The sequence below is a fragment of the Leptopilina boulardi genome, unplaced genomic scaffold (genome assembly GCF_019393585.1).
Source record: "Leptopilina boulardi isolate dan_hultmark-lab unplaced genomic scaffold, ZJU_Lbou_2.1 LbouV2_116, whole genome shotgun sequence".
In the NCBI taxonomy this organism is placed as follows: domain Eukaryota; kingdom Metazoa; phylum Arthropoda; class Insecta; order Hymenoptera; family Figitidae; genus Leptopilina; species Leptopilina boulardi.
The window spans coordinates 250,676-265,115 of record NW_026137659.1 but is presented as its reverse complement, the minus strand read 5'-3'; the positions used below and the strand labels follow the sequence as shown (position 1 = coordinate 265,115).

Below are 14,440 nucleotides of genomic sequence, written 5' to 3'. Positions count from 1 at the left end.
TCAAAATAAGACGAAAAGATAAACGCTAATTTAAAATTTTAAATGCTCAGTAAAAAGCTTTGTACATATTCTTAAATAAAATTTATTATCTATAACAAACAAGCAATCTTCATGGAAGAAGCTTGAAAGTATAATATTATATAGAAACTAATTTTTTTGTACATATATAGCTTTACAAAATACAATTTGCACTTAAGTCTTTTTGAACAAATTGCTTATAGATGCCTCATTTTTATTCAGTCAATTAAATTATTCTTTCATTCAGTTTCAAAATAAACTGAATTATTTAAAATAGAAATTACAAAAATTCACTTTCATTATTCTTTTTTGCTAAATATATAATATTAAACTATATATTCTAATAAATTTTTTTTTGTATTTCCTTGAGATTAAATTTAATTAATTTAACTTAATTAAATTTTATAATTAATTTGCGACTAAATTAAATTTAATAATGTTGACTAAATTTGATAAAATTTCAATTTTAATCAATATTTTTTGACTAAATTAAATTTAATTAAAATTAAATTAAATTAATATTGCATTAAATTCATTTAAATAATTAAATTAACTAAATTTCTATAAATATTAAAAGCAAATCACTGAGGTCAATATAAAGTTGAGAGATTACCTTTCCAATAATTTCTTCTTTATACTTACAGCATCATTTCTTTTTTTTTTTTCTTTTTTTTTGTATTAAATGGAACCTGCTGATGATTAAATGGCAAATCGTATAATGCGCAGCTCCGAGATCATTTTTAGAATTAAAAAAAAAATGATACCCTCCAAATTTGCTTGCCTAGAGGTGGGTCTGAAAAGGGTGTAATGAAAAAAAGAACTGAATGATTAAATGAAATCAAATTTTGTGTAAATGAATGAAAAATAAATATTTGCCAATTTAATAAAAATTTCACCCACATGCATATATTTTAGTCTATACTTAATTATAATCGTCAATTTATTAGTGGTTAAAATAATAATACTCGAATTTTTATTTTTAGTAAAAAGATTTATATATAGTATTTTTATATATTGCCAACAATTTCAATTATTGCAATTAGCGTTCAAATACAACTATGAAATACGTCTTCATTTTTTTAAATAATTATTATTTTTATATTTGTTCGTAATTAACTACTTATTTTTTTATAATTCAGACATTTAAAAATATATACAATAGTCTCTTTTTGGGGGGGAATTTTTTATAATATTTATATTTTCATGAAAAAGACTTCTTTGGATCAAATATTGCATTCAATTTACATTTATAAAAAAAAAATTAATGTAATTAAAACTTTTTTTAAAATTAAAAAGGATTTTTCTACTATTTAGGGATTTTTCTCTTCTTTTTCATTTTAAAGTTAATTATTGTTAAAAATATATTTTCTTTACAAAAAAAAAAATAAAATAAAATTTGTAAAGAATAGAAAAAATTCGCAGTTTTCTTTCGAATAAAAAAAAGTAAATCGAAATGAAAGTATTTTTTTTCGCTTTGTTATATTAGAAAAAATACTTTCTATTCGATTCAAAGAAGACTTTTTCTCAATATTAGAAACAAATTCATAATATAGAAAAAATACTGTTTATCAAATAAGTACAATACTTAGTAATAAAAATGTATACATTTCATTTTTTCATATTAATACAACGCAAATTTCTTTTATTATAAAAATCTAAATATAAAATATCATTTTTTTTTTGAATTATTTAAATTATTGAAAATCTCTCTCTATAATTTAAATCAGTGAAAATTTATAAATTATTGTTTTTGAATAATTTAAATAATTTCAAATCATTTTCAGTTTTTTTTTTTTTTTTTTAATGACTTTTTTAAAGAACCGTTTCTTATATTTTACTATATAACTTCATTTCATTCAATATTTTCTATCTATAATATAATAATACATAATAATAATAATAATAATAATAATAATATAATAATAATATAAATAATATATAATAATTTCTAAATAAAATTATAAAGTCAGTTTTTGCTAAATTATAATTTAAAAAAAAACGCCTTTTCCCCACGATCGATCAATAATTAATTTTTCTAGACATTGAAATTGTTTCTAAATAAATTATTTTAAATTTTCATCCTTCAGAGAGATTCAAAAAAAAATTCAATCGTAGTCTTATTTAATTTTTTTCAGTGGATTCTTGTAGTCATGGTCTTCGATGCCGTAGATTTAGTGCACGTTGTACTGCAGTCACAATTGCAACATGTTTAAAACTTGATCGCTCCGACATTCTTCTTCTTAAACGTTGTGACAGTCGATTGGATATTCTATCGAAGTAATCTATCTGTTCGAAACTATAGGTGTCCCGTCTCTAGATCATTCGATATAAATCGTTAAAAAAAAAACAAATTTTAAGTTTTCTATTTATTTACTCATTTTTTTTTCTATATTTCAATTTTCTTCTAAGAATTCTCAATTTCTTGCTCTAATTTTACTATGTAAGCCAAAAAAAAAAAAATCACATAGAATTTTAAGCGATATTTATTTTCAATTGATTCTCAATTTTTTTTCCTTCATAACATAATTTTTTTTTATATTTATAAATTAATAAATATAAAAATTAAAATAAATATATAAAATTTCAATTTCAACAAATATATGCATGTAAATATAAAAGAAATAAATCGAAAATCATATCTGAAAAGCAATATCGAAGAGCATCAAGCTTGGAAAATATTTGCATGCTCCTATAATCTATTATAATAAGAAAAAGCGAAGTGACATTTTTCAAGACTGTAAAAATAATAATAATAAAAAAAAAAACTCGCAAGCGACGGATCTTCGAGCTTTGGTACATTTTTCACATCAATTAAAATGGTTAAAACAGACAAATTTTTCTACAGACATATATAAAAAATTATTGTGAAACAAATGAAACACGAATCACTGTGCACTAAACATTATAATAAATAGGAAAACAAAAAAAAATATATATATCAACTATATAATGTGATGAAGAAAATTAATATTAATAATATTTTTTACAGTTGATAACTTTAAAAAACATTTTGGTACAATAAAAATATAAGATTTTTGAAAAATAAATTTCTTTCAATTTATTTTGACATCGGTGAAAATTGAAATTTACATTTACGATCAACGATTATGAAATTATATAATTATATATAATAATTTTTGTCCTAAAAAAAATTTTACAAAATTTCTTTATCAATAATTTAAAAAAAAAATATGAAGGCAAATAATTAATTTCTATATTAATTAAATTTCTCAGAATTAATTCTAGACAAATATTGATTGTGGAAAATTATCATTTATAAATTAATTATTTTCTAAATGAAAAATATATTTTTTTCCAATCGTTGATCATAAATTTCACTGAATTTCACTGACGTTTATCTCGAAAGTTCGAGATAAATATAATATTAAATTTGACAAAGAATACTTGTACAAAAACGTTTTCGTCGTCCCAACACCAAATTAAAGAAATGAATATTTTTTTTTTATATAATTCAACTTTAGTTACAATTTGAATTAAAATTGTCCTTCAAGCGCTAGTATTAAAAAAAAAACAATTAAGTCACATTTTAATTAGTAAATTAAATATTCGCAGTTTATCATCAAAATCGTATTTGGAATGAAGTATATAAAAATCAAGTTTTAGTAAAATCATTTACCTAATTAATCATTAATAATTACGAATAATTCAATTACTAATTAATTAAATTAATTTTGTAATCTTTACAAATTTTAATTTCATTTAATTTGTAAAAATTAATTAATTTAATTTAATTAAAATTAATACGACAAAATACGATTCTGATGAACAAAATATTCAATCATGTAAAGTAAATGTTAATTTATTCGAACTATTATATATTTTTATTTTATGGTACACGCACACCGATGTATCAGAAAAATTGTTAAAGTTTAAAATAAATAAATAAATATTTTATTTATTTATTTATATAATAATTCGAGGAGAACAATAACAAGTTTCTTTATTTTATGCGTAGACGCTTTTTAAAATGGGAGCACTGGTACTGTTTTAAAAATTCAAAATATTTTTATGCAGCGTAAAAAAGCCTTGTAAATATAAAACATATTATCATTCATCTTCAATATTACTTTACATTTTTTTTTTTCTATAGTCAAATCTTTTCTATCAAATTTTCTATCCTTGGAAAAGAAAAAAGTAAAAAACTTTTTTTCACATTTCTTAAAATTATATTACATTAGAACAAAATCTTATTTTTTTTCCGCAAATATCTCTTTTTCTCTATTCAACTAATATTTATAAATATTTTATTTTTTCGAAATTTCTTTCAAACTATCTTACTAAAGAAAATCTCATATTTATTTGTTCGAAATAATATCCTGACTGTTTCATTTTTTTTTTTTTAAAGCTTTCGTTGTACCTTATTAGTTTTGCACATAAATTATATTTAAAAAAAAATGTTTACTTTAAAAAGTTAAAATTATTTTTAAAAATCGGTATAAAAAATTATTATTGCGCTTTACTTAGAATTTAAAGGAATGCAATTATTTTTGGAAATATGCAGCGTCTAGCGTTAAACAATTTTAAGAAAACATGTAAGCTTATTATTTATTTAATTTAAACATAAACCCTTTTAGAGTAAAATAAAAAAAAAATTTTTTAATTAAATTTAGAAATAAAATATTTATATAGAATTAAGAAAAAAATTTTTATTAATAAACCAAAATCTATTTACTTAAAATAATATCAAAATTGTTAATGACTAGATAAATTACAAAAAAAATTTTAAAAAAACATATTTATAATACACATTTTGAGAAAATAATTTCAAAACTAAATTAACTATTATTTTTCATCAAATATTGCTTACATGATTTCTTTTTCGTGTTTTGGATTGATTTCGCACAACATCCACAAGCGTTAAACATTAAATAACATTTTTTCATTAATTGAACAACATTTTGGCCTCTTCAAAAATTTCTCTAAGTTTCCTTGCCTTTTTCTTAATGACAAACTGTCATCTAAAAACTGGTTTCCTATACACAGACGCACGCAAGTTTTACAATTTTTTTTTTTTCTCGTACACAGAAAAGAAGTTGAAAAAGATTTTTTTTTAACGTTAAAATTTTAATTTCTAAAAGTTACAAAAATAAGTCGAATTCAAATTAAAAAAATTCACCTAAAATTAAAAAAAATTTTTTTTTTTAAATGCTGAATTATTTCTCTAAAGCGGCCAAAATAATAGCTAAATTTTAACGAATGTGACAGGTGAATATTATTTTTTTTTTTGTCTCAATTAATTTAAGGGCATATAATAAATAATTAATATTATAGTAATAAAATTATTATGTAGTTAATAATAAAAAAATGAAATAATAGTAAAATAGCACATTTTTTTTAATAAAAAAATTTAAAAAGCTTTTAATAAATATTCATTTTAATATTTAATTAATATAAAAATATAAATTTTTATCAAAAATTAACTAAAAAAAAAAAAAAAATAAAATATAATTCTTTTCGAATAATTGTCAAATGTTTTTTTTCAATTTTATATATCACACGCCCTTAATTAAAATTGATGAATTATACTTCATAATATTTGATATATAAACAACCATATATGAATAAAAGTTGACTATTTTTGATGAGGAATTTTCAATTTTTTTTTCTGTGCACCTATATAACATTATTGTGATTGACTCTCACTTTTTTTTTGATAATATAATACAATACTTGGTAAGTCATATACAGAGGGATATGATTAAAAATATTACTTTTACTATACAATTGCACAATAACGACAGACATAAAGAACGCGATAAATATTTTTTTTTTTTGTTTTGTTTACACGTATGCATAATATGTATAATAATTATAATATTAAGTCTTGCGATTTTTCTCTTTAATTAAAATTAAAATTATTTACAACGCCATTAGATTTTCTTTTTTTTTTTTTTTATAGATACGTAACATCTAAAAATGAGAGCCTTAATAATAAGCAAATATTGCCAACGGATTCAATATTCTGTAAGACAATTCCTTTTTCTTTTGTTATTTTAATTATATATTTATATATATATTTCTGATTTATATAATCACGATATTTTATATTTCCTTTTCTTTTCGGAAAAAAAATAACTTTTTTTTCAACATAAGCTTTGTAGGTACATAATTCTTATGGAAAAACAAATTTTTTTTTTAAATTTCAAGTCACAAAGTATATTATTTTTATATTCTAATAAAATTCGAAAATTTTGGAATTTATTTACATAAAATGAAAATAAAAATATTTTTAAATTGCGACAATTTGAATCTTGTTTGCGTTTTTTTTTTTTTTTTTTTAATTTTGTAATCTTTGATTAAAATTTTATATTTAAATATTTTTTGAATATTGTTTTTTTTTTCAAAATTCAGTTCAATTTTTAATTTAGCTTCTAATAATTTTAAAAAGACAAAATTTTAAATTATACTTATTAAAAAGAAATTTTTGTAACTTGAAAAATTCCATGCTTTATTGTTACGTTGAATGGCATATAGGCCATAATTTTTATACACTTAAAAATAAATAAATATTTAAAAAAAAAATGAATATTATTTTACAAAATTAAATTTTAAATTAAAAACTTTTATATATTCTATAATATTGTTTTTGTTCTGAATAAAAGAACGTGCCTCATCATCAAGCTGTGTTTACTTAAATCGTCTAAGATATTTTTGTCATGTATTTCTCTAAATCACTAATCTCCCCTCACACACTAGTCAATCTTTTTCTCAATGATTTTAAGTACCAGGTATTTTTGAGGTAATGAAGGTGTCGATTTTAATTCATTAAAAAATATGCGAAATTACAAAAAAAAAAAAATTCTCTTCAGAATTTTTTAATTGAAAAATTTCAAAAATTACTATTTTTAAATTCTGAAAAGAATTTGAGAAAAAAAAATTTAATACTCGAATAATAAGAATGGAAAGTGAATAAAATAATAAAAGAAAAAAAAAGAGTGAAATTAATAATGTTTAATTTATAAAAACTGACTTCCAGATGGAATTTGATTTAGCGTCATATTTCAGTGATTTTTTTTTTCTTTCGTATACTTTAATAATATTATAATAAGATATTTCTCGAATCCTATAATGAATCCTTTCCCACTCTTACGTCACTTTCGAAGATTCGTCGCTGCGACGAAGCACACCATTTTTTCTCGATGGTCGAAGAGGACAAGACGTTCAATCTCGTTGTAGTATTTCCTAATTTAGGCAAATAGACAAGCTTTCAGACCATGACGCCAGCTGTAGAGCGTTTCGAAATAATAACGACATAAAAAAAAAAAACTACTGACAATTAAATCCCAAAATGAATTTCAAATTTATCAATTTTCCTTATAAACCATTCATAGAAAAAACAAAACAAAAAAATGGAACTTCTAAAAAAAAACACTATTTACGAATAATTACAATCAATTTAAATATTTCACATAAATAAATTTGTTTTTAATTTAAAATTTATTGTGAATGAATAATAAAATTTTATTTTCTACATAAATAACAGAATATTATTAATTGAACATTAGGAAATTTATATTATTTTTTCAAATTCAAAACGTAAAACATTTTTTAATTTATCAATTTATGTCCAACAACTGTTGGATTTATTTCAATAAAATAAAATAAAATAATTTTCTAAATTAAATTATATTTAAAATTTAATTGTTTTTAAATTAAATTATTATTGCTCGATTAAAAAAAAAAAATAAAAAAAAACTTCAGTACCGCGATTTTTATATCGCGAAACGCAAAAATTGTTTAAAAATTTTATTTAAAACTAAAAAATGTCCAGAAATTGTTTTTCTAAAATAAATCTTTCCTATGTAGGAAAATAAAAAAAAGTAGAAAATTGAAGTTAAAATTTAGAGAAATAGAGAAAATAATCGAAAAATACTATTCATAACAGACGAAAAATCTCTAAATCAATGTAATTGAATTTACAAAGATATTCAAATATTATTTTCATACGATATGAAAATAATTGAATTTAAAGAAATATTAGACAAAAAAAATAATAAATTTTTATCTAAAATAAATGAATTGTACAATAGATAGATAATTTAAAAAGAATTGATATTTTTACAAAACAAATAAAATTTTAATAAAATTAAATTTTTTAAATATATTTAAACAAAAAAAAAATTTTAATTTTGCATACAATTAAAAATATGTTTTTCAATTTAAAAGAATAATATAAATATTGCTTACATTAAATTTATAATTTATTTTATTAATTATGAGTTGAAAAAATAAAATTGTACTGTAATTTTTGAAAATTTTCATTTATAAATTTTTTGTTAAAATTAGTATCAAGAAAAATTTTTCAAAAATTTAATTAATACTTCGAAACGCTCAACGTACTTTTCACTAATTTTTTTTTTGTGCTTTTAGCATTTTAGACTGTTACACAATATATTAGCAACAAAAGCGGCGAGGAGGAAAAGGTCAAAGGAAAGCAAACTATATAATAATTATTATATATAATAATACATGAAATAATGAATATGAAAAATTAAAAATACTTAACAAAGGGACATTCACAAATGTTTTTTTGTTAAACAATGAACCTTTTCGATACCATTAGCCGATTTCGTTACTAACTTCAACGAAAAAAAAAAACAAAAAAACAAAACAATTTTCAAATATAAATAAGACGACACAAAATTTGCTAACATTAACGCAGACTTCATTATTCTTTAATTTTAGTTTTGTTATTTCTACAGAAATGATGCAATATTTTTTATAATAAAAAAATTATTGCATTTTTTTTCTACAATAATGATTAAATTATAGCGCAGTGACATTTTGATATATATATGCAAAATTAGTATTTGTGTCAATATTTTCGTTTGCTGGATGAATTTGGTGTGCAATATTATTAATATTGAATGCAATTTTGATATTTGTTATTTTCATGAAAAAAAAAAAAAAAAAAAAAAAATTCCCAGGCTCGATATAAAATCGACTAGTTATAATAAATTGATTTAGTTAGAAATTGTAAAAATAATTATCGAGAATGTGAATATTAAATTTGTGGCTTTTTTTTAATATATTAGAAAATAAAGAATTATGTAAAAAAAAAAAAAAAGAAAATTTAACTTACCATTTCAGTAGTGAGACTGGCAAGGGCCTCTTCCATGGTTGCGGTAATTCTTCCACTTTTATCTCCACTTCTTTGACTGCTTCTAATCGGTGTTGTCGGGCAACCTAAAATTATCGTCAATAATGATCATGAAAAATGCTTTGATATAAATACACAAAAAAAAAAAAGAAAAAAGTGAAATAATAATTTTTTGATGATAAAATGTACAAAAATTTATCAGTCCACGAAATTCTAGCGGATTGACTTCTAAAAATATGAATTGGCTTGAAATAATTATGAATTCAAGCAAAATTGAATTTTTATTTTGAAAAAAAAAAAAATTATATTTTAATTTAAATAATCGACTATTATCAAAATAAATATTTATTTAAAGAAAATAATTTTTATTTGAAGCAAATAATTTATTTCAATCAAATAAATTGTATTTCTAATAAAATATAATTTCAAATAAATATACCACTTGAATAATAATTATTTGTTGTAAAATATTTTTCTCGCAATTTAAATTAATTCTATTTCTAATTATCGAACAAAATGTAAAATTATTAAAAAATTTGTTTATGCAAAATTTTTACAAAAATTGAGAAGCATTAATAAGCTCTAAAATTAATTTGTTAGAATTTTCATTTGACAAATATTAAAAAAAAAATTTTTCTAATATCCTTTCTGTAAAATAAAAATTAATGAAAATTAGAGAAAATAGTAAATTCAAATTCGATGATATAAAAAGTTTGTAAAATAAAAAAAATTACATTTAAATAAACAATTCGAAAATAATTCGAAGAAATGGAAATTTTGCTAAAAATAAATTTAGGATAATAAAAATTCAAATTCTAACAAATTAATTTTTAAAGCTTATTCATGTGTCACAAAAATATTTGCAAAATAAAATAGAACAATATTGTTAAAACTTATTATTATTATTATTTTATTTTTTGGAAGAAAACGAAGATATTTTAACAGAAAAATAAAAATAATTCAGAGACCTTGGGAGAATTTTGGAAGATAAAAAATAAAAAGCTATGAAATACATTAGTGATGAAGAGGGAAAAACATTGAAAATAAATAATTCAATGTTTCTACGAATGTTTCAATTATTATTAATGAAGCTCGTGATTTCGAAGCTTGAAATGGGGGGGCGAAAAGGACGCGGATCGATGATATTAAAAAAAAAAAAAAAAAAAAAAAACGAATGGAATCATGCCTACGTGAAAAACAATAGCATGAAGCAATAATAATGTGAGAAATAGAGACAGAGAGAAAATACAATAGTGACTAATAAAAAAGAAGAAAATCGAAACTTATCTCCACGTCGCTCCTAAAAATGATTGTCAAAGCTTAAAAAATAAGAGTGTGAAACACAAGGATTGATTGAGCGAAGACTGAGACTAAAGATTTTCATATTTATATTCATTTATATATATACTTCTGCTTTATTGTCATTTTCAAAACGTAGGGCAGCTTGACATAACTTTCTTAATTTGCTAAACAGGACTAGACTAGACTAGACTAATTCTAGTTAATTTCTATAATACATTTATGTAATCTCACATTAAATTTTTGGAAGAATCTGCCGACAAACATTTATTTTATTTCTAACTATATAGAGATTTCGCCTCCGCAAATATTTTTTATTTCTTTAATCTCTTTTTTTCTCATTAATTTTTTTAATAACTTTAAAAATATTTTTTTTTTTTCTAAATATTCCCTTTAACTCTTTAAATTCTTTTATTTCTTCCGAAACAGATTATTATATTCTCTATATATATTTTATATTTTTTCTAAATTAAAATTCTCTAAATTTTTTTCTATGAAATTTCACGACTTTTCATTAAATTTTGTTTACTTTTTTTTTAAATATTTATTTATTTTTTTTTTTTAAAAAGACTTTTTTAGGAAAATATTAAACTGAAGCGAATTATTTAAAATAAAATCAAGCAGATACTTCCAATTTGCAATTAAATATCATCGATTCGCAACGCACTCACAAATGACAACCTTGAATAACAATCTAAATTTTAATACATAATCTAGATAACGAGATTATTGAGGCACTGGTCTCATTGAGACGGAATTACACTTAAAATTTGGACAATAATTTCAAATATATCAAGATCCCTGTAAAAATGATAGATCAAAATGATCGTTTTTGATTCACAAACGAATCTCTAATAAAGTCTTTTCAAATTTAACGTAGTTTTTCTTGTTTTTTTTTTTTTTTTTAACTATAATTACAAATTACGTTGTTACTGTACTATTGCTAACATTTCTTTAATATTTTAAACTGATTTTTTTGGAGATATGATTTTTAAATGTACAGATCAAGAAAATTAGTAAACCTTTTTGCTAATTAATTTAAAAATTTTCAAATAAAAATTGAAAATTTTTCAAAAATTTTTAAATTACATTCGAATTTAAACGTTAATTTCATTAAAGAATAATTATTATTGATTATTATAAACATTTAAAGATAATTTAGAAAAAAAGCACATTCAAAGAAAAATAATTATGTTAATTCGCAATTAATTATAAAAAGTAAAATTATAATTTTGAGTAAAAATAAAAATTAAATTACAAAAATTAAAACGTGCGAGTTTTTCATAATTTTCAAATTGATTTTTTCTTTATTGCAAATTTTTTTCTATATTATATTTTTTTAATCAACAATAATGTTAGTGTGGACTATTCTCATTTATATTCGAATTAAAATATTTTACTTTAAATATCATTAAAAATTTAAATAAAATATTTAATAACTTTAAATTTAATAATATAATAAAAAAGATAATTAAAAAAAAAAGTTTTTTAATTAAAAATCTCTTGTCTTAACTATTAAAATTAAAAATGTTGGAAGATTTCATATAAGATTAAAAGCAATCTTTGGTCCCATATTAATATGTAGTTCATTTCAACTATATACAAAATTAAATTAAAATCTCTTGTTTTTTTTTTTACTAGGAAATATACAAATATTTTTTCAATATGATCGAACGTATATTTTCAATGTAGAAAAAATAATTTCAAAATATAAAAATTTAACTAGATAAAATTTATATTAATATTAAGTAAATAAAATATTTTATTCTATTTGTATTCTTTTTCTTTCAAGAATATTAGATATTTATAAATATATATATATTTTTTTAAATATTCGTTACCTTATCTTTTTTCTCTTTAACGTAAAATAATTGCTTTAATTATTATAAAACCTAATTATATAAATTTAATTGCACTATTAAATTACTATCTAGTAATAATTACTATAAAGAATTAAAATAAAAAGTAAAAATCTAAAAGCTTTTTAGACTCAAAGAGAAGGTATTAGCACCAATTAAATATTTTATGAATACTTAAGTGCACATTCTTTGAAGAGAAAGACGTGAAGTTTCAGGCAGAATTATTTTCAATTGTTAATAACAAAATCAGATGTTTTTGAATTTTAATTATTTTTTTCCCCCAAGAATTAAGAAGAACATAAATTTAATAATTTAAAAACTTTTATACGTTATATACAATAATTCTTTGTGTGATAAAGAAGGGAACAAAATCTGTTACTTAAAAATTGGTTTAACATTTTATTTTTTTCTATCAAGGCAAAAGTTACTTTTCTCCTCTTTGAAGGATAAGTTTTTTTTTCCTTCTTAGGAAAGTTTTACTTTTTCAAAGACTTTTTTTTCCATTCTATCGAAAAAAAAATGGTTTTTTCTTTTTCTTTTTAAGGGTTTTTTTTATTTTTATTTTTTAACGATATGTTTTACTTTCTTTTTTATTTGAAGAAGATTTTTTTCTGTTTTTCTTTTTCAGGAACAGAAGAGAAAAAAAAAATCCATAGCTACAATTTTTCTTTAAAAAATAGAATCTACTACAAAATTCAAGAATTGTAGTAGATGTGAAGCGCAAAAAAACACTTACCTATATCTCCACTACTGGAGCTTTCGGTAAAAGACGGCGTGCCTTCCGTCCAGGTAGGCGTTGATCCTTCAGCACTTCCGGCAGGAGGCGTCCAAGTTAGACCGCCACCACCACGACTACTTCCTCCGCTTTCAACGCTTAAAGATGATTTTGTTTCCCTGCCTCCACTTCCGCTTCCACTACCGCTATTTTCTAGATGAACGTCTGATATACTACAAAATTATATCATTATTATTATTATTTAATAATTTAATGGGACGCATGATTATTCCATAAAATCATTAGTTACAACTTTTATTTTAAAGAATTTATTCTATTACATATAATTATTTTTTTTTTTTGACAAATTTTCATTTTTCGAATTAGCATTTAAAAAAATTCATTTTAAAGCGAATTTTTTACTTTACAGAATTTTTACCAAATTTTTGTATGGTAGAATTTTTATTTTACAGAATTTCTTATTACACAACTTTTTATTTTATTCTCATTTAATTGAATTTAAAGTGCTTCCAATTTTTAAATGCTATAATTTCCAATTCATCGAATCTTAATTTTTCCAAATTTCTTATTTGTAAGAATTGTTATTTGATAGAATTCTAAAAATGTCCAATTTTCATTTATTTGAAATTCCAAAATGGCTAAACAAAAATAATCGACTGAAAGATTATGATTTTAAAATTTATCATTCACGATTTTCTTTTGCTAATTTTTGATTGGTCAATTTTAAAAATCACGCCGAAATATTTCTGTTGATTGTATATTCAACCATTTGCAATTTCGGACATATGAAGATTCGTCGTTTTAAAAATTATATGTATCAAAAATAGGAATTTGTGTAAATTAAAATTTGAACAAATGAAAATTTGGTGAATTAGAAATTTTTATATTTAAAAATTCGTATTACTTAAAATTTTGTTGAATGAGAATTATGCTAAATTAAAATTCGGTTAAAATAAAATTATTGTAAATAAAAATTTAGGTAAGTGGAAATTATGCCAAAATAAAAGTTCGGTACCTAAAAATTCAAAATAAATTCTGTTAAAGACTAAAAAAATCGAGAAACAACCAAAAACATGATAATCAAAAAATTTTAAAAAGCAAGAAGTCAAAGATATTAAAACAAAATTTTAGAGAATTTAAGAATTTGCAAAAAAAAAAAGAAACATTTTTGGGAATAATTAAGACTTTCTTTCAGTTTGTATAAGTAAATGAATAAATTTTAGGAATTCAGAAAATGAGAATTTTAGGGAAAATTCGTTTTGAAAAACGAAAATTTTTGAAAATAGGAAGAAAATAAAAACTTTTATGAAAATAGAGAATTGCAGAAAAAAAGAAATTGAAATTTTAGGAAGTCAAAAAAAAAAAAAAAAAGTATGAAGGAATAATCGAGAATTTTTTTCCGTTTAT

General features: G+C 20.5%; 1 protein-coding gene across 9 annotated transcripts in view; it reads right to left on the bottom strand.

Moving 5' to 3' along the window:
- Nucleotides 1-587: 587 nt before the first annotated feature.
- The window catches only part of LOC127282842 (phosphatidylinositol 4-phosphate 5-kinase type-1 alpha), a 41,036-nt gene continuing 27,183 nt past the window's right edge, over nt 588-14,440 (bottom strand). For 7 of the 9 annotated variants that reach the window (XM_051307379.1, XM_051307388.1, XM_051307394.1 and 4 more), the window contains 3 exons: nt 13,034-13,245; nt 9,122-9,225; nt 1,396-2,331 (listed from right to left, as the gene is read on the bottom strand). In XM_051307379.1, coding sequence (XP_051163336.1) covers nt 2,167-2,331; nt 9,122-9,225; nt 13,034-13,245 — 481 coding nt within the window. In that variant the 3' untranslated portion in view covers nt 1,396-2,166. Of the gene's footprint in view, nt 812-1,395; nt 2,332-3,837; nt 7,222-9,121; nt 9,226-13,033; nt 13,246-14,440 lie in introns of those variants that run through there. The other 2 variants (XM_051307419.1, XM_051307410.1) reach the window with 2 other exon arrangements.